General features: G+C 32.4%; 4 protein-coding genes across 12 annotated transcripts in view; 1 reads left to right on the plus strand and 3 right to left on the minus strand.

Moving 5' to 3' along the window:
* Positions 1-7,149, minus strand: part of LOC126733826 (antichymotrypsin-2-like) — a 60,350-nt gene extending 53,201 nt beyond the window's left edge. For 8 of the 9 annotated variants that reach the window (XM_050437232.1, XM_050437236.1, XM_050437237.1 and 5 more), the window contains exons 1-2: positions 6,987-7,149; positions 870-1,028 (exon numbers count right to left, since the gene is read on the minus strand). In XM_050437232.1, coding sequence (XP_050293189.1) covers positions 870-1,019 — 150 coding nt within the window. In that variant the 5' untranslated portion in view covers positions 1,020-1,028; positions 6,987-7,149. Of the gene's footprint in view, positions 1-869; positions 1,029-1,148; positions 1,305-6,986 lie in introns of those variants that run through there. The other variant, XM_050437233.1, reaches the window with a different exon arrangement.
* Positions 7,150-7,564: 415 nt separating this feature from the next.
* Positions 7,565-14,162, minus strand: LOC126733824 (GPI mannosyltransferase 3). Its single transcript, XM_050437230.1, has 8 exons — positions 13,700-14,162; positions 13,428-13,638; positions 13,219-13,369; positions 12,706-12,987; positions 12,553-12,654; positions 12,317-12,502; positions 12,048-12,254; positions 7,565-7,869 (listed from the first exon to the last, which is right to left on the minus strand). Exons 1-8 carry the CDS (start codon positions 13,958-13,960, stop codon positions 7,758-7,760), a joined length of 1,512 nt encoding a protein of 503 aa, XP_050293187.1. The 5' UTR covers positions 13,961-14,162; the 3' UTR covers positions 7,565-7,757.
* Positions 14,163-14,814: 652 nt separating this feature from the next.
* LOC126733879 (peroxiredoxin-4) lies at positions 14,815-16,109 on the plus strand. Its single transcript, XM_050437309.1, has 5 exons — positions 14,815-15,116; positions 15,187-15,304; positions 15,355-15,594; positions 15,643-15,808; positions 15,868-16,109. The coding sequence occupies exons 1-5, from the start codon at positions 14,957-14,959 to the stop codon at positions 15,913-15,915; spliced, it is 732 nt and encodes a 243-aa protein (XP_050293266.1). The 5' UTR covers positions 14,815-14,956; the 3' UTR covers positions 15,916-16,109.
* A 2,237-nt stretch (positions 16,110-18,346) lies between these two features.
* Positions 18,347-23,159, minus strand: LOC126734067 (stomatin-like protein 2, mitochondrial). The gene is made up of 7 exons (XM_050437575.1): positions 23,002-23,159; positions 22,850-22,945; positions 19,300-19,557; positions 19,059-19,244; positions 18,807-19,004; positions 18,600-18,755; positions 18,347-18,541 (listed from the first exon to the last, which is right to left on the minus strand). The coding sequence occupies exons 1-7, from the start codon at positions 23,035-23,037 to the stop codon at positions 18,362-18,364; spliced, it is 1,110 nt and encodes a 369-aa protein (XP_050293532.1). The 5' UTR covers positions 23,038-23,159; the 3' UTR covers positions 18,347-18,361.
* Positions 23,160-23,183: the final 24 nt, after the last annotated feature.

Here is a 23,183-nt window from a genome sequence, read left to right on the forward strand (position 1 = left end):
TGTAATAATGATAGTAGGGATCCCTATTTCATTTGTGATAGATGTGAAGATAGTTCGGATGAAGATCCCTATCATACAGACGAATATGTGCCTAACTAAAGTCTAGTGCCTTAACGTTTAGCGCCGTATTGATTAACCTCGTTTACTACAGCATTAAGGTTGTGTATCAAAGTTCCTGTTTATTTAGGCATTAATTGCCTATTACCTACCGATACCAAAATGTATGTATAGGTTTGTTTGCTATTTTCTTGTTTTGTTTTCTGGTTTGTTTACTAGAAATAAATATTTTTCAACTTTTGTATAAGCAAGTTGTTTATTTTTCGTATTTTTCACCATTTGGATGTTAAAAAAAAATTAGGTACCTACCTATATGACACACGCCAATATATTTTAGCCCCATATCTGGAGTTTCTTTGTCAGTATAACGTCGTTTAAGGTGTTTTAAACGTGAGTAAAACTTTGTGACAAAGTAGCCTAACCACGGGGTTACTTTGTCACCATCAATATATTTTTTTTAGCTGAATCGCTTTTTATAAAAAAAATTAGCATAGTTGTAGTTGTAGAGGATGATTTCGTCGGTATACTGATAATTCTTGGCCACCCAAATTCCGAAGGATACCGGAGTTACAAGTAAAAGTGTGTTCAAAAGGTGACAAAGTAACCCCGGTTTACGGTATATAAAGGACCATAAGAAGAAATGTTATTGCCGTTTTCAAATATTAACTCCGCCATTTAATAATTTATATAAAGCGTATTAAATAAATCATATTCTAATACATGTAAAGTTATGGTCTTATAATAGAGTATGTGACTCTGAAGCTATTCGTAAGAATACAATTTAAAAAAAAACCCAATAACTCACTACTTACATTATACAGCTTGGCCGTAAACTGCAAATTGCCCTTCACGAAGTTCTCAAGAGCTCCTTCCTCAGTTATTACGGTCTCAGTGGTTGAAAAATCAGTGGAGTAAGCCAGTGTGGTCACGACCATAACGGAAATTAGGGCTGCCAACCTCATTTTGGAAATCTAAAAAAAAATATTCAATTTGCCACTTTCTTGGATCATCTGCTACTATACGTGAATCGCAGATATTATATTAATCTGTTCTAAACAAATTGATTACGATTTTAATTTAATTAGACGTACCAGTTTTGACGTAAATTAAACGTAATTCAATGTTTAATATCGCACACAATACAGACCGAGCCAACAAAAACGCACGACTATCCGAAGAATGTTTATTGTTAATTCGGTGCCGCAGGATGAGGGAATATAATAATAATAAAAAATAAAAATCGAAAACTGGTTGGGGAAACCCGTGCAATAAGCGGGTTTAAATTAGAATATTCATGGCCAGTGTCACTGACCGCGACGGTGTGTCCACATGCCCAAGAGATTTTTTTATATGTAGCGTTTTCTGTATATTTATTATAAAATACCGTTTGTTTTTTTTTTTGTGTTTCGAGGAAATCGTTGTATTGACCTCAGGGTTTTTGTTACGGTTAATTTTTGATAGCCCGGAGCTATTTTACTAATCTACTATCTAGCGTACTATTTGTTAAATAAATATATTATATTCCAGGCATACCAGCCCATGTTGTAATATATAACGACTCGTATAAAAATAATCACACTTTTTAATACGTTTTGCTCACTCCTGTATACAGTAAATGTACTTGGCACTAATTACTTGTAATTTTTCGATTTTACCATTTTTTCCTACACAGTGGACCAACTCTAAGTGAACCGGGGTAACCAATTAACCCTATACAACACCAGTATTTACAAGAGTATTTTTATTAGTTTTTACTGGCCACTCTGTATATCTAATTCATGTTAAAAAGAAGCATCAGCATAATTAGTCTTAAATATTAATACAGAACTTTCTATTAAAGGAGAAAAACATTTCTTTTTAAAATTAAATAGCATATTCCAGGGACACCTGACTGTGTTTTAATCTATATGTATATGGTGTCCCATTATAAAGAAATGAAAAACGATTCTCTTTTATATAAAAAAATATATTCTTGGCATATCTGCTCATCTCGTATTACATGACTCCTATCAATAACTCGGATACTCATATTAAATCAAACCTTATAATACTTTTTGCGCAATCCTGTATACAGAAAAATATACTTTACATAAATCACTTGCTGTTTTTTAATTTTATAATTTTTTTTCCTACACAATGGATCAACTTGTGAACAAGTGAACTTGTACAACACCAGTAATCTACTAGGGTGGTTTTATTAATTTTTACTGTATGTTTTACGGTTATTTTATTAATCTACTGACCACTGTCTACAGCTGGTTCATAATGTATATCCGAATCAATCTTTTTTTTTTAATTTTAATACAGGGTGTGTCATTTGTTTTAATTTGTTAATTAATTTGTTTTAACACTTGTTTTTAAATTAAATGTTTTATTCCAGGCATACCTAGACATACGAATTTTTTTTAAAAGATGAAATGAATATGCTTAAAACAATTCATACGTCCAAGAACTATTCTACCTAGGTACTTGAAAAAATTAAGTTGTTCAAGGAATATTTTGAACAGATTCAATCAATCATAAATTCTTAAAGAACTTCTCACCGAATTAAGAATATGCCATTATGGATAGGTGATAAAAAAAATCCGAGAGCAGGGTTATTATATTAATGGAATATTCTGAAATTTTGAAGTATTCCATAAATATATCAGATTTTTAAAACTTATTATTTTGACTCAGAATATTCTTGGAAAAACTGAAGATGTTCAAGGCATTGAGGCATGATAATTTTATTATGACAACCTGCAAGAAAAACTTATATGAGGATTAATGTTCTCTAAATAATATTCTGGCCATTAGGAATTTTTGAAATATTCAATATTTCAAAACTAATGCGAAAATATTATCACTCCGAATATTCTTAAGAAAATTACATTTTTAAGGAATATTCGAAAAAAGCAGATAAGAGTAAATATTCTAGCCATCAAATATTGAAGGTCAGAAGACGTCAAAAAAGAATTTTACTCAGAATATTTTAAAATAAAAAGAAATTCTTAAGGAATATTTTGAATACAATACATCAATAATAAATTCTAAAAGAATGTTTAACAGAATTAAGAATATTCCATCAATGGTCATGGACCATCAATGGACAATATGGTCCATCCCTAGTACTATTATTTATTTATATATTTTCTTAATATTTGAGAGTCTAGGCAAATATTCTATGAATATTCAAAATAAATATTACTCTTTAAATATGTATTAAAGATTATATACATGCATCTTTATTTACGAATAGTTGGACATAAACAATTAATTAATATTAATCTATAAATAACTCATAACTACTTTATTTTATAGCATTAGGTTAAATAAATTTTTTTTAAGAATTGTCCTATCCTTTTTTACTCGCAACTTGTTATATTACGAACATTGTATTTGCACGGTGTTTTTGAACAAAATATGTATTTTTAAATTTGAGGTAATCTAGTTGCAAATATAATTTCTGTTTTGAAATTATATTTATTTTTTAATTTTCCTTGTAATTTCCTTATTAAATTCAAAACAACTCTAGAATATTTAAAAGTAATATGTTCTTTAAATATCTCTTTAATATTTATTATATATTGAATTTAAAAATTTAGTTAATTTTAAAAAGATATTTATCAAAAATGTTGATTTTTAATACTTATCTAATATTTTGATGTTACTAGGGATAGGTATTTTAAAAATGGCCTAAAGGGGACTATCTGACCATCATTTTTCATAGAAATCCTGGCATATTTACATATGCACATCCATCCATAGAACAAGATATTTTGTATAAATATTTTTTTATAAAATTTCAATCTTTTTGTCAAAATATTCTTAGATTGAATAGAATGATCATCAATTTTTTCGCAAGATTTAACCAATAATTTTATAAATATTCTTTGCACGAATAAGGAATATTTTCCCTGCTTATTGTATTTTCTATTTTCTAAATTTGATTTGACCACTAATGTTCTACCAATATCAAGAAAATTCCAGGTCTCTCTTCAAGCTATGAGAAATTGATATTTTGTGGTATTTTCCTTAGCAAATGTTCACTATTCTTAAGATCTGTTTGAATTCATAAGAATCTTCCTTAAACTAATTTAGGGCAAGACATGAAATTTCTTACACAAGAATTAGGGCCAATTTTGGCAAGCAGCAAGGTCTTAGGACCACCAAATGAGGAGTGTTATTTCAAAAAGGGACATGTCCACAAAAGTTAAAAATGCGTTTTATACTGATTTTTCTATCTTTTCTATCATTCCTATCGACTAACCCCTTCAAATCGTTTCAAAAAAATACATGTCCCCGTTCAATTCCCATATGAAGGTGTTGTGTTCGATCAAAACTAGACATGTCCGCCTTACATGAAAGTTAAATCTGTTTTATTCAAAATCCGACAAGTCCACTATTATTTCTTATGGACAAACACCGATTTTATCCAAAATCAGACATGTCCATTTTCTGCCCGCTTTCTACTATTTCTGTTATGACGATCCAATTACACCAACTTTTAATCGTTGTTTGCTTTAGTTGTTTAATTGTTTCGCTGTAGTTTTTAGCCGTGTGGCGTTTGTTTATCGGCGTTTAAAAAAATTTTAAGTTTGTTGTGGGCGTTTTGAAAAGTTTCGGTAGTTAATATGGAGGTCAGAGTGGAAAATATTAATGTTGGCAGTAAAAAAAGGAAGTCTAAAGTTCCAAAAGTGGATATTTTAAAACGACAGAGGTAATATTTTGTTTCTTACTCGTACGTGCATTATAACGTAGACTGTGCTACCGCAACCTGATAAGACTTATTGTACCTATCTTTTTCTTTTATTCTAGGTATTCTGATCCAAATCCTACCTTAAGAAATTTTGTAAGACCGTATGAACATAACACCAATTCCTTGAAATGTGCCTTAGTGAAAAAATCTGATATTTTGAGAGCAAGACAAAAGTTTTTTCAGACACCAAATAAAATATTACAAGATCAGAAATGATGTCATCTTCTGTCTGTTTGCCCGCCGAAAAGGAAGAGACCTAGGGATGGTGTAAACGAAGAAAAAAGAAAGGCCAAAAGTATGATTGCTTCTTATTCGTTTCGAATTCGACAAGGAGAGCAATTTTTGATGGTGCCCGTTTGTAGGCAGTTTTCTGCTTTAGCCTTTAGTGTTTCAAAGAACCGAATACAGACTTTAATAAAAACCGTACAAGACGGAAACGTTCCTAAAGAGAATCGGGGTGGTGACCGTTATGGCAACAAAAATTTGGACAAGAAGCAAAAAATTCGTGATTTTTTAAATAATTTGCCAGCCACTGAAAGCCATTACAACCGCAGTAAGTCCTGTCGTGTTTACCTGTCTTGTGAACCAAACTTGAACAAGCTATGGAAAATGTTCAACGATAAACATACCAATTTCCGTGTGACAAAATCAATGTTTAAAAGAATTTTCTATTTTGAATTTAACATTGGATTTTCGTCGCCGGCATCCGATGTCTGTGGGACTTGCCTAAATTTGAAAAATGCCATAAAACAAAAACCTGAAAACAAAGCAAAGTTAATGACAGATCTTAGAATCCATAAAATGAGAGCTAATGAATTCTACAAACTGCTAAATGAAACTCCCGAAAAGAGTGTAACATTTTGTTTTGATTTGCAACAGGTGCCTCCCCTTCCAAAGACCCCAATCCAGGATGCGTTCTACTTAAGGCAAATAAGTTTTTACGCCTTTTGTTGCGTTGATGTAAAATCAAATCACCCTAAATTCTATACCTGGACAGAGAATCAAGCAGCACGCAGGTCAGTGGAAATTGGTTCAGCCTTACTTAATCATCTAAGGTCTATGAACCTGGAAGACGTGGAAGTCGTGAGGCTGTTTTGTGATGGTTGCGGGGGCCAAAACAAAAATGCCCATGTTGTTCATATTTTGGCCTATTGGCTTCAGAATGAGTCTCCTAATGAAGTGAAGGAATTGATTATGCATTTCCCCCTGAGAGGCCATTCTTACCTGCCAGCGGACCGAGTGTTTCGTCGCGTTAAAAGAAAATTTAAAAAATTTACCATCACCAATCCCGATGAATACATATCAGTATATTCCGAGGTGGGTGAAGTGAAAAAAATAGGAGTTGACTCGAAGTTGTATGATATCAAGGAACTTCAGGGGACATACAACAAAGTGCCGGGGATAAAAGATTTTAAAAAGATTTCAATCAAGAAGTTTCCATTAAGAAACAACCAATTTACAATAAAATACAAAGGATATTCATTTTTTAGATACGAGGACATGTCGAATTCTTACAGGACCTTGTTGAAAAAAACACAGACGGGAAGAATCACAAAACTAAAAGGAAAAAAATTAGAAAATTCAGTTTCAAACGAAAAAAAACTTTATGTGAAGGCGCTTCTTGAAAAACAATTTAATAATGAAGAACTGAAGTGGCAAACTATACCTGAGTTAAATTATTTTTTTTTAATTCTTGAAGAATGTGCAACCGAGGACGCAGCAGCTGAAGAAGGTGAAAATGAAGCAGAAGAGTGCGACTGCTTAGAACCTGACAATGACATACATATTTGAAAAAATATGTTGTATTTTTCATTTAAATAAAAGTTTATGAATAAAAACAGTGCCTAAAATTTATTTATACTTTGTAAGCACGTAAAAACCTAAATTAATAATTTAAAGTTCAAACAAAATGGGACATAAACATTTAGTTCATTCAAAACAAGACATGTCCAAAATTATTTTTGATTTTTCTCTTAAAAAAAAAAGAAGTATTCAAAACATTTTTTGGAAATATGCTTTTAGGGAATCAAAGAATTATAATTTATTGAATTTAATATTTTAGCTCTAAAGGTCTCATTCTGAACGTTTTTTTCGTTTTTAATATTCTTAAAAATGTATGCTCTAGCATTGGTGATACTACTGATGTAACCCACTAAGATAAATCCCATATTAGTCTTAGCTAACTTACCTTCCTGGGGCAATCGGAGCAATTCTAAAAACCACAAACGTTCAACAAAGAACAAACCTGACTGCAGCGGTCGATATCACAACCAACAAAGTGGAATTCCTAAACTCGTCCGGTATAAAACAACACTTAAATAACTTCTTTATCGTCAATTAGAGGTGAAGGTTAACAATATAGTTATGCTTCTTTGAAAAACAAACCGGTATATTAAACCACGTAGAAATATCAAACGAGGAGATGCATGCTTAAGTTTTTGTTTATAGACCGAGGTTTTTTCGTGGCTTTCTGGCCACTTCAATAGTCTAAGTTCATGGATGTTTATAACCCAGTCCATTGTGTTATTCTTTTTCGAACCAATGAAGATGCCAAACGTGTTTACCAATATTTTAAGCATCTGGCTTTACCGGTGAAACGTGAATATAACCGCTGTGGACACCTGGGTTCAGGTTGGTTAAGAAGAAAATAAATTGGAGCATAATATGGAAAAACACCTTTATTAAAATATTATGGTAATTCACACTTATGAATATTAATATTAAAACATTTTATTAAAAAAAAATTACTGGCAGCACACACTGAGATTATAATATATGAAAATGGACAACATTTATTGAGCATTTTTGGTAATACTACCAAATAGTTTGTACCATAATAAAACTAAACACACCACACCGTACAATTAAATATTAATAAATAAAATACTAAAAATTACTTAATGAACAAACCATGTGTCAGTCAAAAATTAACCAAAAAAAGCAAATTAATGTATTCTTTTTAAGTCGTCCACTCTATATCAAAATCGCTACGTTCGTGTATTAAAACGTAATTGCCGATCCTTGGACTGACAGATATGTCACAGTGGAAGTACTGCTTTACTCTTTCATACCTGAAAAAAATAATTATTATAACAAAAAACTGTTGACTTTATTGAAGATGTACTATATTCAGTACCAATTTATTAATAAACTAGCTGCTAACTAGCGCATCACAATACTTCAAGAGGACTTGGAACAGAGTGCATACCTATTAAACCAATACATACAGTATTATCCTTATATAGTATAAGATAGGAAATGATCTTTTTCTCATATTGCTTTGATACAAACCATAATAAAAAAATAATATCAAGATGTTTAAAAAAAGGCTCAAGTGGATTTTATCTACATGGACTTCTCTAAGGCATTTAACCGAGTTGACCACTGATTTTGATCTTAGAAGTTACTTTAATGAGAGTAAAAATTGTGCATTTTATATCTTAAGACTTAAGGAATTTATATTTCAATTTGTTAGTAAATAATAAGACAAATTACAACTCATACAGTTTATAACCCTGTCATATTCTAGTCATACTTGTATATCAAGATTTAACGAGCACGCATAATTTTAAAAATGTGTATGCACTGGTATTTACCTATTTTGATTAACCTTATTTTATAGGGTTATGTCTTATCTTTTATATTGATATTAAGTTTTTGTTCCTAACTATGAAAAATGTAAGAGAGAAAAACATGCATATATACACAGGACAAACAGCATAGACAATTATTGTCATTATTCGGTAAATTCATTTAAAAATTCAAGAAAAAGTTATTTTCTAGTAACGACTGGGTTATCTTGTATAGATCCTTTTTAAATGACTTATTTGTAATTAAGTCAGACAAAACATTATAAACAGTAGGATCCGTTTAACTAATATGCCTTTGGGTTGGAAAGTGTCTAGGAAAAATATGCTTGCTATAATTGTGAATTTTTTTTTCTATAATATTGATTATTACTACTTTTGAGCAACGAAGAAATTAGCAATTGTTGTTTTAATTGCACAGTTTCATATTATTATGCTATTATACAGTCATGTCTACATGTATTTTCCAATTTAGGTTTTTACCTAGCAAAATGCTTACATATTTTATAAATTGACCCCTATCAATTTTCACACTGCTTCATACTTAACTGCAAAGTCTTTACAATTAAGCCAAACATGATAATTTTTTCTTATCAGTATTTGTACTTTGACCTAATCAACATTTAATCTTTGCAGGTATAATTATTACCTTCAAAAACCTTTAAAACCTAAATTCTTAACGTTTTAGTGAGGCTTTATTAACTGTGAAGTAGTTGGTTGCAGATGAATGCTCTTATTCTTAATATTTCCAAGTGTTTAGGTTTACTCAAATCATCAGAAATTGACATCAGTAGAAGGTGTTTTCTTACAATTAGTCTCTACAGTCAAGGATTTGAACAAATAAATAAATATGGTAGCCAATAGGGCCTCATTAAAGTCACTGCAAGGGCGTCGCCAGAGAGGGGCAGATATTAGAGAGGCCTAGAGGTTAACGCTAAACCAGTCATCCGGCTAATTGAACAGCTCTCAGTTGGCATAAGATATTTTGATGAGGAAACCAGCAACATTGAAGAAGTATTCCTCGGATTTGCTAAGCTTACAGCCTTGAATCGATTGCCACGGCAATAAACGAATTCCTGACGAAAGAGGATCTCGATGCAGATAAATGCGTTGGTTTGGGATTCGATGGTTGTTCCACGATGTCTGGAAAAGAAGGTTGCGTTCCGGCTATTTTGCGTAAAAAATACAAGAAAGCACTATTTTTTCATTGCTCGTCACATAAACTCAACCTGGTTATCAATGATCTGAATGCTCTGCCGGAGATCCGAAATACAGTTGGGGCCATCAAAGATATAACTACATTTTTTCGTGAATCGGTTCTAAGAAGAAAATAATACCCAATATTCCCAAGCTGTGCGAAACAAGGTGGAGCGAGAAATACAAGAGCATCAGAGTTTTTAAAGAGAATTTTTGTGATATAATGGAGGCACTAGAAACCCTGCCTCGAGATGGCAATATTGCGACAAGGAAACATGCATATCAGCTCCATGCTGCAGCTTTCAAAGTTTCGTTTATTTTTGGCCTTGGATTGATAGCCAAATATTCCGCTCTTTTAGAACCGACAGTAAACGTGCTCCAATCAGTCTCCTTGGATGCAGTTCAGGCATCACAGCATATTGGTCGTATTTTAAAACTGATCAAAAACCACCGTGAGAATCCCGAAAAAATAACAGAAGAAATTTTCAAAGATGCTTCTGTTATTGCGGAAAAAATTGGATTGGATATGCAATCAATACCGCGTACTGCTGAAAGACAACAACACCGTAGCAACCACCCATCAAAAAGACCCTCAGAATTTTGGCGCAGGTCCATAACAATTCCTTATTTGGACTCAATTATAAATTCCCTAGAAATAAGGTTTTCTGGAGAAAATAGACCATCATTTACTTTGTCAAAACTACATCCTGCGCAAATGAAAAACATTTCTTTGGAAGAACTTGAAGAGGCTTGCGAGGAATTTAAAAATGTTTACGGTGTTACAAATATCCAAAATGAGATAGAGCTTTGGAAAAAAATATGGGAGGAAAAACCAGAATCGGTCAAAATGAGTGTTGTGGACATTCTCAAGGAAACTGATGATTTCTTTCCTGAAATTAAGAAGGCTTTACAGATCCTTGTTGCATTACCTTGTACGACTTGTACAGTTGAAAGGTCATTTAGTAGCCTTAGGAGAATCAAAATCTGGTTGAGGAGCACCATGGCTGAAACTCGACTCAATGGCCTCGCTATGATGAGTGTACACAGGCAACACATTTTTAAAAACTTGGACGATTTTGTTAACAAAGTGACTAACGAATTCGCAAAGAACCCTAGAAGATTATGTTTCAATTAATTTTCATGTAAATATTGTGTTCGGTTTTTATTTTTTTTTAATTAAAATTTTTGTTTTTTGTCTTTAGTTCTTTCATGCTGCCCCTCCCTAGCTTACCGGCTGGCGACGCCCTTGAGTCACTGGATTTTTGTTAATTAAGATCTCTATCATTGAATATGCCACTGTAATTTGGTCATCTTATCAGGCAATTCATTTATTTATTTATTAACTAATTAACGTAAAATACATTTTACAGAGTCGAGCTTAGATCCAAGTTACAATAATAATAAATTTAAATCTAGAAAAGTACAATTTTTTTAACTGCTTATCTGAATTTATTCAATCAACCATAATTGTTAACAGTGGAAGAGCTTCTATTGAGTATGCAATAACCTAAATAAGATGCTCTACAGTAAGTAAACATGCAAGAGATTGTATTGGGTTGTATGCAAATCACACTTCGTCACTTAGTGAATTTTAATCCCAGATAAGAAACTGTCAATTCATTCGTAATATTTATTCCTGATTTCCATAAAATATAACTGGGATATAGAAAAGTTGAATAGGGGAAGCCTTTTTCGCCACAAATAAAACGTCAATTCCAATATCAGGAGTGATGCATTTGGCAAGTTTTTGCCATCATCAAACTAGAAAGTTACTAGACTGATGAACTTAACGGGTATCCTGTTATCTAGAATATGTTTATTCAAGTAAAGCGTAAAACCATGTTCCTAAGGCAATATTTTTTCTCAAAAATAGACTGACAAAACCAACACTGCACAAAAACCTTTGGAATTGCTGAGTGAATATTTATGGGCCTATAGTTTCTGACCTTGTTTCTCTCTCCATTTTTATGAAAGAGTGTGATGTTTGACAGTTTTCAGGAAAATAGCCAGGAAAATACTCATCATAAAAATCATACTTCTTTTACACTTGAATGGTCAATCAGTACTATACATATCAGTGTATCGTTGATCATGTTACCAACTTTTAGGGTAGATAGAAAACATAAAGAAAAAAGAAAAGTTCATATGAACATGGGCCCAGGAATGCTTCCTCAGAGAGCTAGATCTCTTTGAAGATAACCTTTAAGAACTATAGTTTTCGTTTTATAGTTTCAGAACTACTTTAGCTACCGCAACCAATTTTGAGACATGAATTGTTGAAGACATATATTACCATGTTCATATGAACTTTTCTTTTTTTTTTTACATTTTCTATCTACCCTAGAAGTTTGTAACATAATCAACGAAACATCCTGTCCCTATATCTCTCTATTAAAATACACTTTTGAATCAAAACCTATTAAACAATCACAATCCAAACTTTGAAATTTCCAAACTTTGCTTACCTGGTTAATATATCATTCCCAATCACTGGCACCAAATTATCAAAGCAAATTATATGAGAAGGCAACGGCTTATTAGGAGGATAATGTTGCCTTAACCAATTATTAGGATTCATATAAAAATGATCGGCTTCATCTTTGTAGTTTGAGATTTTATTTAAGTTCGGATTGCACGTTAAAAACCTGGTGGAAACGTTCATGTGGAGATGGCTGTAAAGAATAAAAGCTATGACATATATTTATTCTAAATACGTCCTAGGGCTATTCTTTACCTGTAAAGGGGCGTAGAGTGGCAAGGCATTAAAAACAGAAAACTAACATTTTCAGGATCCTTCACTGCTATTTCCCTAAGTCCTTGCATGACATCAATGGTGCCCCTCTGATGGTTAACTCCCATATAGTAAGCAGGGAAGGCATTGCTAACAAAAATTATAATTGAAACCATCCAAATTCTCCACCTGTAAAACATATTTTAATTCAGAACCTTTTTGAAATGTTTAGGATTTACATGCTGGCCTTTCTACTCCAAGCAGATAGAAACCTGGAGGCAATAAACGCGATGATCGGCAACAGTGGTAAAACGAACCGGAACTCTTTGTGTGCCAAAAAACTAAAATTTACCTAATTGAAATTAAGTTAGTTCATTGAATATAATACAAACCTAAGAATAAGAATGGAAAACACAATTGTTCCAAGCATGGCTAGCTCATTAGGATGGTTGCTTCTCTGCTTTAAAATTACCAAAACTGCCATTAAAAATGGCAAAATTAATACTCCTAGGACTGCGGGGAGCCCTATTGAAAGGTACCAATGCCACGGCATTGTCCCATAGTGTGTCCCTACGTTTTGCCATATATTTGCCTTCATAAAATTAAATGTTGTTACTATAAAAGAACCATGGGCAAGACTGTCCAGCAGTGTTGATAATACCAGAACAATTAGGCTACAATAGTAAACAGTTCACTATAAATCATCAATTTTCTTGTACAATACACACTAATTTAAGACAAAGGTCAAGACAAAGTAATTTTTGAAAGAAGTAAATAAATATCACTGCTTATTGGCTACACTAGGTTTCATTATTAGGAAATCAAGAAACTTTAGAATAAACTTTATGGGTAAACTGTTAAATATATTAGCTTGATCACTTGAATAATAATTTCATATACTCTACCTAATAGGAATATATCTTGAGATCAGTAGCCTCACTCCACTTTTTTCAGATATAGCAATATGATATAAACACAATGGGAACCACATTATTGCACTAGTAGGCCTTATAAAGAACAATGTTGACACTAGCCATATGAAACTACTGGAAGGTTCTATAAAATGATGAATAACCCGACATTTTGACTGACTTTCCAGTGTGATTTTTATTACCTTCTTTTGAACCAATCCAAGGAAATTTTGAAAGGGCTATAACAGTGAGGCAAGTCTCGAAAGTGTTAATAAGGGTCCTGGAGCTGGTGTAGAACCAAAACCAGGACGTAGATATTATGAACACAGCCCACTTTTTAGTTCCCGACCATTTATAGAAGCATAGATCAGCGTAAGCACTTAGTAAAGCTTGAGCTACTCTCGGTACAAATATCTAAAATAAATTACTTATTTCATTTCACACATTTTCCTGGCTTAATTATAAATTGACTTACCACTGCTACTGGTGTATCCAATCGAAGAACCTTCATAATTTTATAAAAAGCGCTAAAGATTAATGGGTAGGCATAGCTTCGGATACCTTGGTGCCATTCCCAAGTGAGATGTCCATATCCGAAAGCAAACTTGTGTGCCACTTCCAAAGATTGATAATACTCATCGGGCACGAAGTATGTTTGCACTACAACAACAGACAAAAGCTTCACCCCTACAAGTATCAAGAAAACATCCAGGTTTTTAAATGTTTGGGCTCTCATGCTGAGACTATTTCTTCGAAATAACAGTATTTGTCAAACAAAGTGGCCGAAATTCCTGGATTAAATGTGAAATTCGATCGTTTTTTACCGCCACATTAGATCATGTTAACGGTAAACCCTAAAAAAATGGGAAAAAAGCTTTTAAAAATTAAACAAACTGCATTTTAAACAAAGTTTGGTAAACTGAAAAGTGGGGTTATGTTACATAATATTGTCCCTCGTTGCCAAACCTATGTGTGTGAAGCTAGCGTCCGATCGATATCCAGCAACCAAATCGAGAACGCAGCATATGTCGGTTGCCAGCGACCTATTTATAGTCCGCGCTTGCTGTTATTTAATCAATTTAATGCCCGTATCTCCTGAAATTCCCAAGGGATTTTAATAATTTTTTGTCCAGATATTAACCACGAATATCTTAATCGAATTATGGTGGTCCAAAACCTCTACAAACTAAGGTTTTGTTATGAAAATTAGCTAAAAAGTCAAATGTTAAAGAATTGAAAATGCCTCCCAAAATTAGCCCAGGATTTGAGTAAAACATTTTATAAAAAAAATATTAAATATATTAACCGATTTCAAGTGGTTGCAAATCTCTACAAACGAAACTTTTTTCATAAAAGTTATTGAATAGTTAGATGTTAAAAAATATAAACGGCTAGAAATATAAAAGACTCTAGCCTTTTTCTTTTTTTTTAATACTTAATTTGAATTTCAGGAGATACGGGCATTATATTGATTAAATAACAGCGAGCGCGGTCTATAAATAGGTTGTACATATGCTGCGTTCTCGATTTTGGTTGCTGAACATCGATCGGACGCCTAGCTTCATAATGTCATTTTTCTGTCATGCAAAATATAAACAAATTTGACGTCAACACGTATACAAAAAATCAAAATCCGATATTTTATCAGTTTTATCATTTTTTTATGTGAATATTTAGGAGTAACGGAACGTGTTCAGTTACATAAATAATAAACCCGTCTGGAGGCCCAATTATGAAGCTCCTTATTTTCGTAGCTGTGTTAAGCTTTCATTCATGTTTTTGTAAGCAATCGGAAGAAGAGTCTTGTGTAAAATATGCCGGCGGTACTGTTTATCCACACACTGACTCTATTAAGGAATCCCAGCATAATTTGCAATTCACTAAGGCCGTCAGTAAGTACTAATAACATATAAATTGTGTATTTGCTGCTACAATTTACACTCAATAATTTTTAACTTTTAGTTTCAAAACCAGCTCCATTCTGGGAAAGCACTGCAGTGCTAAATGGAGAATTCATCCCTTTGAAATCCACAGATTTTCTAGGAAAATATTTGGTATTCTTCTTTTATCCTTTAGACTTGTAAGTCACTTAAAAGCAGACTTATTTCATATAAAACAATCCTATTTTAGCACATTTGTATGCCCAACAGAAATCCTTGCATTCAGCGACAGATTGGATGAATTTAAAAAAATTAATACTGAAGTGGTTGCCTGTTCGGTTGACTCTCATTTCACTCATTTAGCCTGGATCAATACCCCCAGGAAAGAGGGTGGATTGGGTAGCATTAAGATTCCTCTTCTCTCCGATTTAAGCCACAGTATTTCTAAGGACTATGGAGTTTATTTAGAAGATGCTGGACACACCTTGAGGTGGCTATACCAATTGGTTTTAATATAATATTAAATGATATTTTTAAGGGGGCTTTTCATAATCGATCTTAAGGGTATTGTAAGGCAAATAACCATGAATGATCTCCCGGTTGGTAGAAGTGTTGATGAAACTTTAAGGTTAGTTCAAGCTTTCCAATATACTGACAAGCATGGAGAAGTTTGTCCAGCTGGCTGGAAGCCTGGACAAGATACTGTGAGTTGATGCATTTTCTTAATATTGTTTCTAATAATAAGTCCTTTCATTGATTTTAGATTATCCCTGATCCGGTTGAAAAGCAAAAGTATTTCCAGAAACACTAGGGTTTCTATGTTGGACCCAATCATAACATCACAGAATGATATTTTTTTAAATGTTAATTTAATGCCTGTTATTGCTCCTCTAGTCTGTTATAGACTGTTATTTTAGAAATTAGTTTCTTTTTTACTTGATAAAAATTAATAACAATTTTGTAATAAAAATTTGTTTAAGGCTCAAAATATATTTTTGTAATTTCTCCTTGGCTTTTATTATGTTTTATAGCAGTAGTCTTTTGAGCATATATATGCCAAAGAACTGCAATTCTAAATAGAGAATTCAGACTTTTAAAATTAACTGATTTTTGTATTGTACAGTATTGTCTGGTAAGTAAATAATTAAAATTTTGTCTAAGGCTGAAATTGCTCAGAAAGAACTGTTTAAAAATGGAAGTCTTATAAAGAATTCCTTTAAAGAAATATAGAACTTCCTCATTTCCTAAGTGGTTCTCCCCTGAACTTAGAAAGTTAACTAGGAACAAAAGGAGTGCTCATTCATTATATATGAGAGATAATACAGACGAAAACTATATAAAATTTTCTCGCCTTAGATCTGAATGCAAACGTATGTCTGATTTGTGCTTCCGGCAATATATTGAAGGGATAGATTCCGGCTTACAGAATGACCCTAAATCATTTTGGAAATATATCAATGATAAGAGGTCCAATTATACCCTTCCCAATACCCTCCTTTATGGTGACAAGCAAGCATCCAGTGGTTTGGATATTGCAAACATGTTTAAAGAATTTTTCCAAACTGTTTATTCTCCTGGTATTGATAATAATCAGCTGCAAAATGATCCCGCTAATGGTTTAAATTTAAACATTACTAAGATCTTAACATAATATATTTGAAGGTATTAGCTCACTCCCTAACAAGATTAATGCAGGCCCAGATGTGATTCCGAATTTTCTCTTGAGGAAATGTGTATGTACTCTTGCCATTCCTTTATCTTTGTTATTTAATGCTTCCTTAGAAACATCCACATTTCCAATTGCCTGGAGGGAAAGTTTTATTGTGCCATTGTTTAAAACTGGCCGTCGGGATGTCATAGATAATTATAGAAGTATTTGCATTTAATCTTCAATACCTAAACTTTTTGATAGCCTTATAGCTAATCAACTTTCTTGGTTATGCAAAGGCTTAATATCAGATTCACAGCATGGGTTTTGCAAGAATAAGTCTACTGCCACTAACTTGATCTGTTACCAATCTGATCTTATGAGTAAATTAGAGGATCATAAACAAATTGATTCTATATACACCGATTTTAGTAAGGCGTTTGATCGTATTGATCATCAAATTCTTTTGTCAAAACTGATCTCCGTAGGGTTTCATGTTGATTTTGTGAGTTGGATTAAAAATTCTTTATCTGGCCGTATTCAAAGGGTCAGGGTAGGTGGACATCTTTCTGATCCTATCAGCGTAACATCAGGTCTCCCTCAGGGAGGGCATACATCACCCTTATTATTTAATTTATTTATTAATGATATAGTTAACTGTTTCCTGTATAGTCAGTGTTTGCAGACGACTTAAAATTTTGGAGGGTGGTTGGTAGTATTGTGGATCAAGAATTACTACAAGCAGATATGGATCGCTTAAATAATTGGTGTGAACAAAACAATCTTCATTTAAATGTTAAGAAATGTTGTGTTATTAGTTTCACTCGCAGGATCAACCGGTTTTAATCCAATTACTTCATTAATAATGAGCCACTGAATTGCATTGCATCTATTAGGGATTTGGGAGTTATTTTTGATGAGAAACTCACATTTATTGATCATATTAATTCAATTTCTGTAAAAGCATCAAAATTGCTAGGGTTTGTTACGAGAAACTGTTCATATTTCTCAGTCTCTTCAACAAGAAGGGTTTATTGCTCCCTAGTAAGAACTATATTGGAGTACTGCTCTGTAGTTTGGTCTCCATACTACCAGATTCATATCGATGCTTTAGAAAGAGTTCAACATAAATTCCTGAGATATTGTGCTCATAGAACTTTAACTGTTATTGAGAACCTATGACTATTCTTATATTGAAAGTCAATTATCTATTCCGACACGGTAGCAACGCCGTAATATTTCTGGTGCTAGTTTTATATATAAGATCGTTAATAGGCTTATTGATTGCCCTGCTCTGTTGGGTTGCATACGATTTAATGTTCCTCATCACGGGTTGCGCCATAATGTAACCTTTAACATTCCATTCCACAGAACATCTGTGGAATGGAATGTTCCACAGATGTTCATAAAATAAATTTATTTAAATATATAAAATTTGTTAACACAATATTTCCCAAGATTTTGGTCTTAGAGCTAGCTTTTTCTATATTAATACAAATTTTAGTAATTTTGGCAAAACTTGAATATGAAAGGTCATGAATAAATAAATACAATTTGTTGAAATTCACTTTTAGTGTAAAAAAAAAACACATAATAAGAAAGAAACATTTTATTTAGGAGGCAATTTTTTATCTTCCAACTCTAGTTTCTCTTTATGCTTATTTAAATCCTCCTCATCACTAAAATACTCTTGCAAATTATCCTGTGGCTTTAAAGGAAAGATCCTCTTAAATGCGGGTTTTCTTTGATGAGATTGCTGCTTCGTTACAGCCGAATAAACCGACATTGCCTTCAAAAAAAAAAATTGGCTTAATATGTGATAATTACGCATTTTCCTTATAAATTACCTGTGTCACTATACTCGATACATCTCCAGCATTAGCGGGCAATATCAAAGTATTATTAGTCCTAGCTAAATTATCAAATGCATGCACATACTGTTCTGCTATTGTCAAAGCAGCCGCATTAGAACCTTTATCGTTCTGAAGAGCCTCTGCTACCATCTGAAAAATTAAAATAATAACTCCTGCAAATTTAGTTTATTTTCCACTTACCCTTAAACCTATTGCTCTAGCTTCAGCAACTGCTTTAATAGCTGAAGCCTCACCGATAGCTTTATTAATTTGCTCTTGTCTCTCAGCTTCTGATGCTAAAATCCTTGACTGTCTCTTACCTTCTGCTACATTGATTTCGGCTGCTCTTATACCCTCAGACTCTAAAACTGCTGCTCTTTTCTTCCTTTCTGCTTCAACCTAAGATCAAGACAAAGATATAAGTAAAGTTAGTTTACCTTTGATTACTCATACCTGCATCTGCATGGCTTCTTGCACTCTTTGAGGCAACTTTATATCCCTAATTTCGTACCTAAGGCAAGTCATGCCCCATGCCTCACTGGCCTTATTTATTGATTCAACAATTGATACGTTTAAACTTTCTCTTTCCCTAAATACTTTGTCCAGTGAGATTTTACCTAGTTCAGACCTCATGGTAGTCTAAAATGCATATTACGCTTAAAAATGGTTTCTAACTTATTGCAAATTGACCTACTTGTGCTAACTGTGTAATAGCAAATTCAGGATCTTCCACTCCATAACTAGCTAAATAAGCGTCAATTATTCTTAAATACAAGACTCCATCAATACTTAATGTAACATTGTCAGCAGTAATGGCACTTTGTTTCGGTATGTCTACTGCTATTTCTTTCAGACTTTGCACATATTTTACTCTGTCCGCAATAGGAATTAGTACATTTAGGCCTGGCTCTAGGATTCTGTGAAATTTGCCCATTCGTTCAACAACCCATGCCTAAAAATTGACATTTATCAATGGAAGTAAAGCTAATGAAAAAATGTAGAAGAAAATGGGATGTTCATAGTTCCTTCAAGTAAAGCCCTCTAACATTCTAAAATATTCTCAAAAGAGTTCAGTGTTGAAATATCCTTTATTATCAAAGGATATAAATTTCGTCAATAAAGCAAAATACCAATAATCAATAAGAATATATTACACAGAAATGCTCACATAAAAATCTATGATATAAAATATAAAAAAGGTGTAAATAAAAATTGGAAACAGAATATTTTGTAACAAGCAAACATTTATAAGAAGTAGTAAATTGTCAATAAAAAACAATAAACACTAAGTCAAGGAATTGAGTGATATAATATAATATATAATAGTGATATCATAAGTCGAGGAATTTGAGTGATGTAATTGTTCATTCAAAACATCTTGCTTTTGCTGATGATTTTAAACTGTATAAAGCCATTGAGTCATATCTTGATGCTGAGCTACTTCAATTGGATTTAAATAGTGTTGCTGAGTGGTGTAAAAGCAATAGTCTGGAACTGAATGTAAAGAAGTGTGTATGTATTTCGTTTGGTCGTTCTAATAAAATTATTAATTATCAATACACAATCAACAATAACGAACTCAAGTCAGTTAATACAGTTAAAGATTTAGGTGTTCTTTTTGATACCAAGCTAACTTTTTTGCCGCACATTTTGGATATTATTAACAGGAGTATGCATAGTCTTGGTTTTATCACTAGAAATAGTGTACATCTTTCACCTTATTGTTTCAAATTACTTTATTACTCTTTGGTACGTTCCTTGCTTGAGTATGCGTCTGTAATTTGGTCCCCTTATTATGATTCTCATATTGAACACCTTGAGGCTGTACAAAGAAGATTCTTAAGATCGCTTGCTTATAGAGCTGAAGTTAATATTTTTCGTAATTATTACATTGACTATAATGCTATCAGTGTCCAATTCAATATCCCTAATCTTGAAGTCAGACGGCATTATTCTGATGCTTTAACGTTTTATAAGATCTTAAATGGTTTATATCATTGTCCTACCATCTTGGAAGCAATTCCTTTTAACACCTGTCAAAGAAGGATCAACTCTTCTATGTTTCTTTTACCCTTTCATTCGGCCAACTATGGGTTTTTTTCTCCACTGACTAGGACTTTGCGTTTCTTTAATGAAAATAGTTTGGATCCATTTTCCGGCGGCTTACGGTCATTCAAATCAAAAATAAATAATCTTACACTTTAACCTACGTTCCTTGGATAGTGCTAAGTTTTTAGCCCTGTTGACTGTTTTTTCAGAGGTTTTATCTTGGTATATATTTTTTTTGTAATTCTAGTATTGTAGGTATTTATATTGCTATATTGTCTAGTATTTTGTATTATCTACTTTGTTTTTGTAAACTGGCTCTGCCGTATATTGAGATAAATGAATAAATGAATTAAAATATATCACTGTAAAGAATAAAACTGTAACTGGGTTAAGTATATAATAAGGCTTACCAACTAGCAGTGCCTAAACTTTTCTTTTAAAATGTTTTAAATGAAAGGTCTTTAAACTATTTGGAATGTGATTGTATCCTTTATACTCTTATGGATCATAGAGGTCTGAATTAGAGATGAATGGGGAATTGGAAGAGGTAAGTTTATCTTAAGAGGTTGTTCTTGTAGTATCAATAATTTTTCAGGATTTTTGTGAATAAGTAATGATGTTTCTACAAGAAAAACGCAAAACGTATAGTATTAGCCTCACATAACAGAAAATTTTTGAATTAAAAATATAGGATTACTAAAGATACTGGCCACAAAGTCCCGAGAAGCAAATTCTTTATCTCATCCTAAATTCCAGTAGGAGCATAATACACATTTTTTTCTCATGAACTTTCCCAGCTGTCGAGTAACTCTGGTTACATAAAAACCAGAAGAATCACCCTCAAAAATTAAATCTAAAAATTTCGATGAAGATAGTAATAAAGTAAAAAAAAAATAACGAAAGGCTAGTCTGATCTAAAGATTACAATATTAATTTTGGTAAAGTTGAGTACAAAAGGACTCACATTGCACATCAAGATGTCATCTTCATGCGATCATAGTCTGATTGTCAAAATATAAGCAAACAATGTAAAATGACCTAATTTTAGTGATTTTAGTATTCCAGGCAGGTAAGTCCTACTTATTCTTAAAGTCTCAGGCACAAAAGTGAATAATTATTTTTTTATTAAAGGCACTTAAGTTCTCCTAAGAGTTAAGTTTGTTTCTTAAATATCAGACAGTAAAGTTAAGTATTAATTTCTTATTAAAGGCAGCTGAATAATTTGTATATTCGAGGCAGTTGAGTCTCCTTTTTTCCTATAAATTTCAGGTAGTAATTAATGTGATGTCTAAGGAGGCCAAATAATTTATGAAAAAAAAAACAACAAGGGTCCCAGAACAGAGCCCTGAAGAACTCTGCAGGAATTTACTAAGACATCAGATTCAGTTGAATTAATAACAGAAACCTTTGCCTCTGGTTTGATAAATATGCCATTCTAAGGCTATACCCTTAAACCTGTTATGAGAAAGTTTCGGAAGCAGAATTTCATGATTTATACAACTAAATGCCTTTAAAAGCTCACAGAAAGCTGCTGCGGTAGTCTTTCTATTATTAATAACCAAATATTAGCTCCTCAACAACCTAAAAATTGCATTATTTGTGATGCAGTTTGGTTGGAATCCAAGAGAACACCATAGTTTATTTAATTATTTAATTAATAGAGTGACTAAATAATAGTGAAATTTGCCTAAAATAAGATGGATCCTCTAGCTCATCACCTTTATAAAGAGGTATGATCTTTTCCACCTTCAGACAACCAGAGAAAATTCTTGATAATGGTAATTACTGAAATTGTTAATTATATGCATAAGGGCTTCATCAATGTCAATTAATTTTTTTAAATTTTATGTCAATTAATTGGATTTTAAATGCCTAAGGTTAAACAAATTAACAAGTAAATTATTAAAAATGTTGATATAGTAGACCAGGGAAATAAGAGGTTATGATAGATCTGTATAAGGTAAGTTCGGATTATTGAGATTTTTCATTTCTCGTTTTCAATTGATTTAAAGGGCACGAAAAGTCTGTTTGGAAGTCAATATAGATTGAACTGTAATACCATTTTGCAGTACCAAATACAACAATCGAGGTATTTGATTTGTGGAATAACAAATGCATTAGGTAGTAACCTGGTATGTGGTTGTTCAAATAAGCACCTAATGAACTGTAATAATTTAAGGAAAATTAAAACTTACTTCTTGTTGAGGCACAAACATAACAACAGTATTCAGGGGTGTATAGGACTTCTGCCTTATAGAGATTTGGTTCCATGTATTGCAGATCTGTTTGCTCTACAATATTATGAAATATTTTATTTCCTAAATCAGCCATTTGTACTTTTATTTACCTTAAAAACTGTCCTGGCCAAGTTTCTAGATAACATGATTAAATTCTGTGTTATTTCCTAGTTTTTCGTAAAAATTATTTTATGTTTTTCGCCGAACATCGAGTCCAAAATAATTTTTCTAACCTCAATTTTGGATGAGGTGTCACTTGTCAAATTACGCGCGTGGTGCATTTGAACTACTG

Source organism: Anthonomus grandis, chromosome 3, assembly GCF_022605725.1.
Source record: "Anthonomus grandis grandis chromosome 3, icAntGran1.3, whole genome shotgun sequence".
Lineage (NCBI taxonomy): Eukaryota > Metazoa > Arthropoda > Insecta > Coleoptera > Curculionidae > Anthonomus > Anthonomus grandis.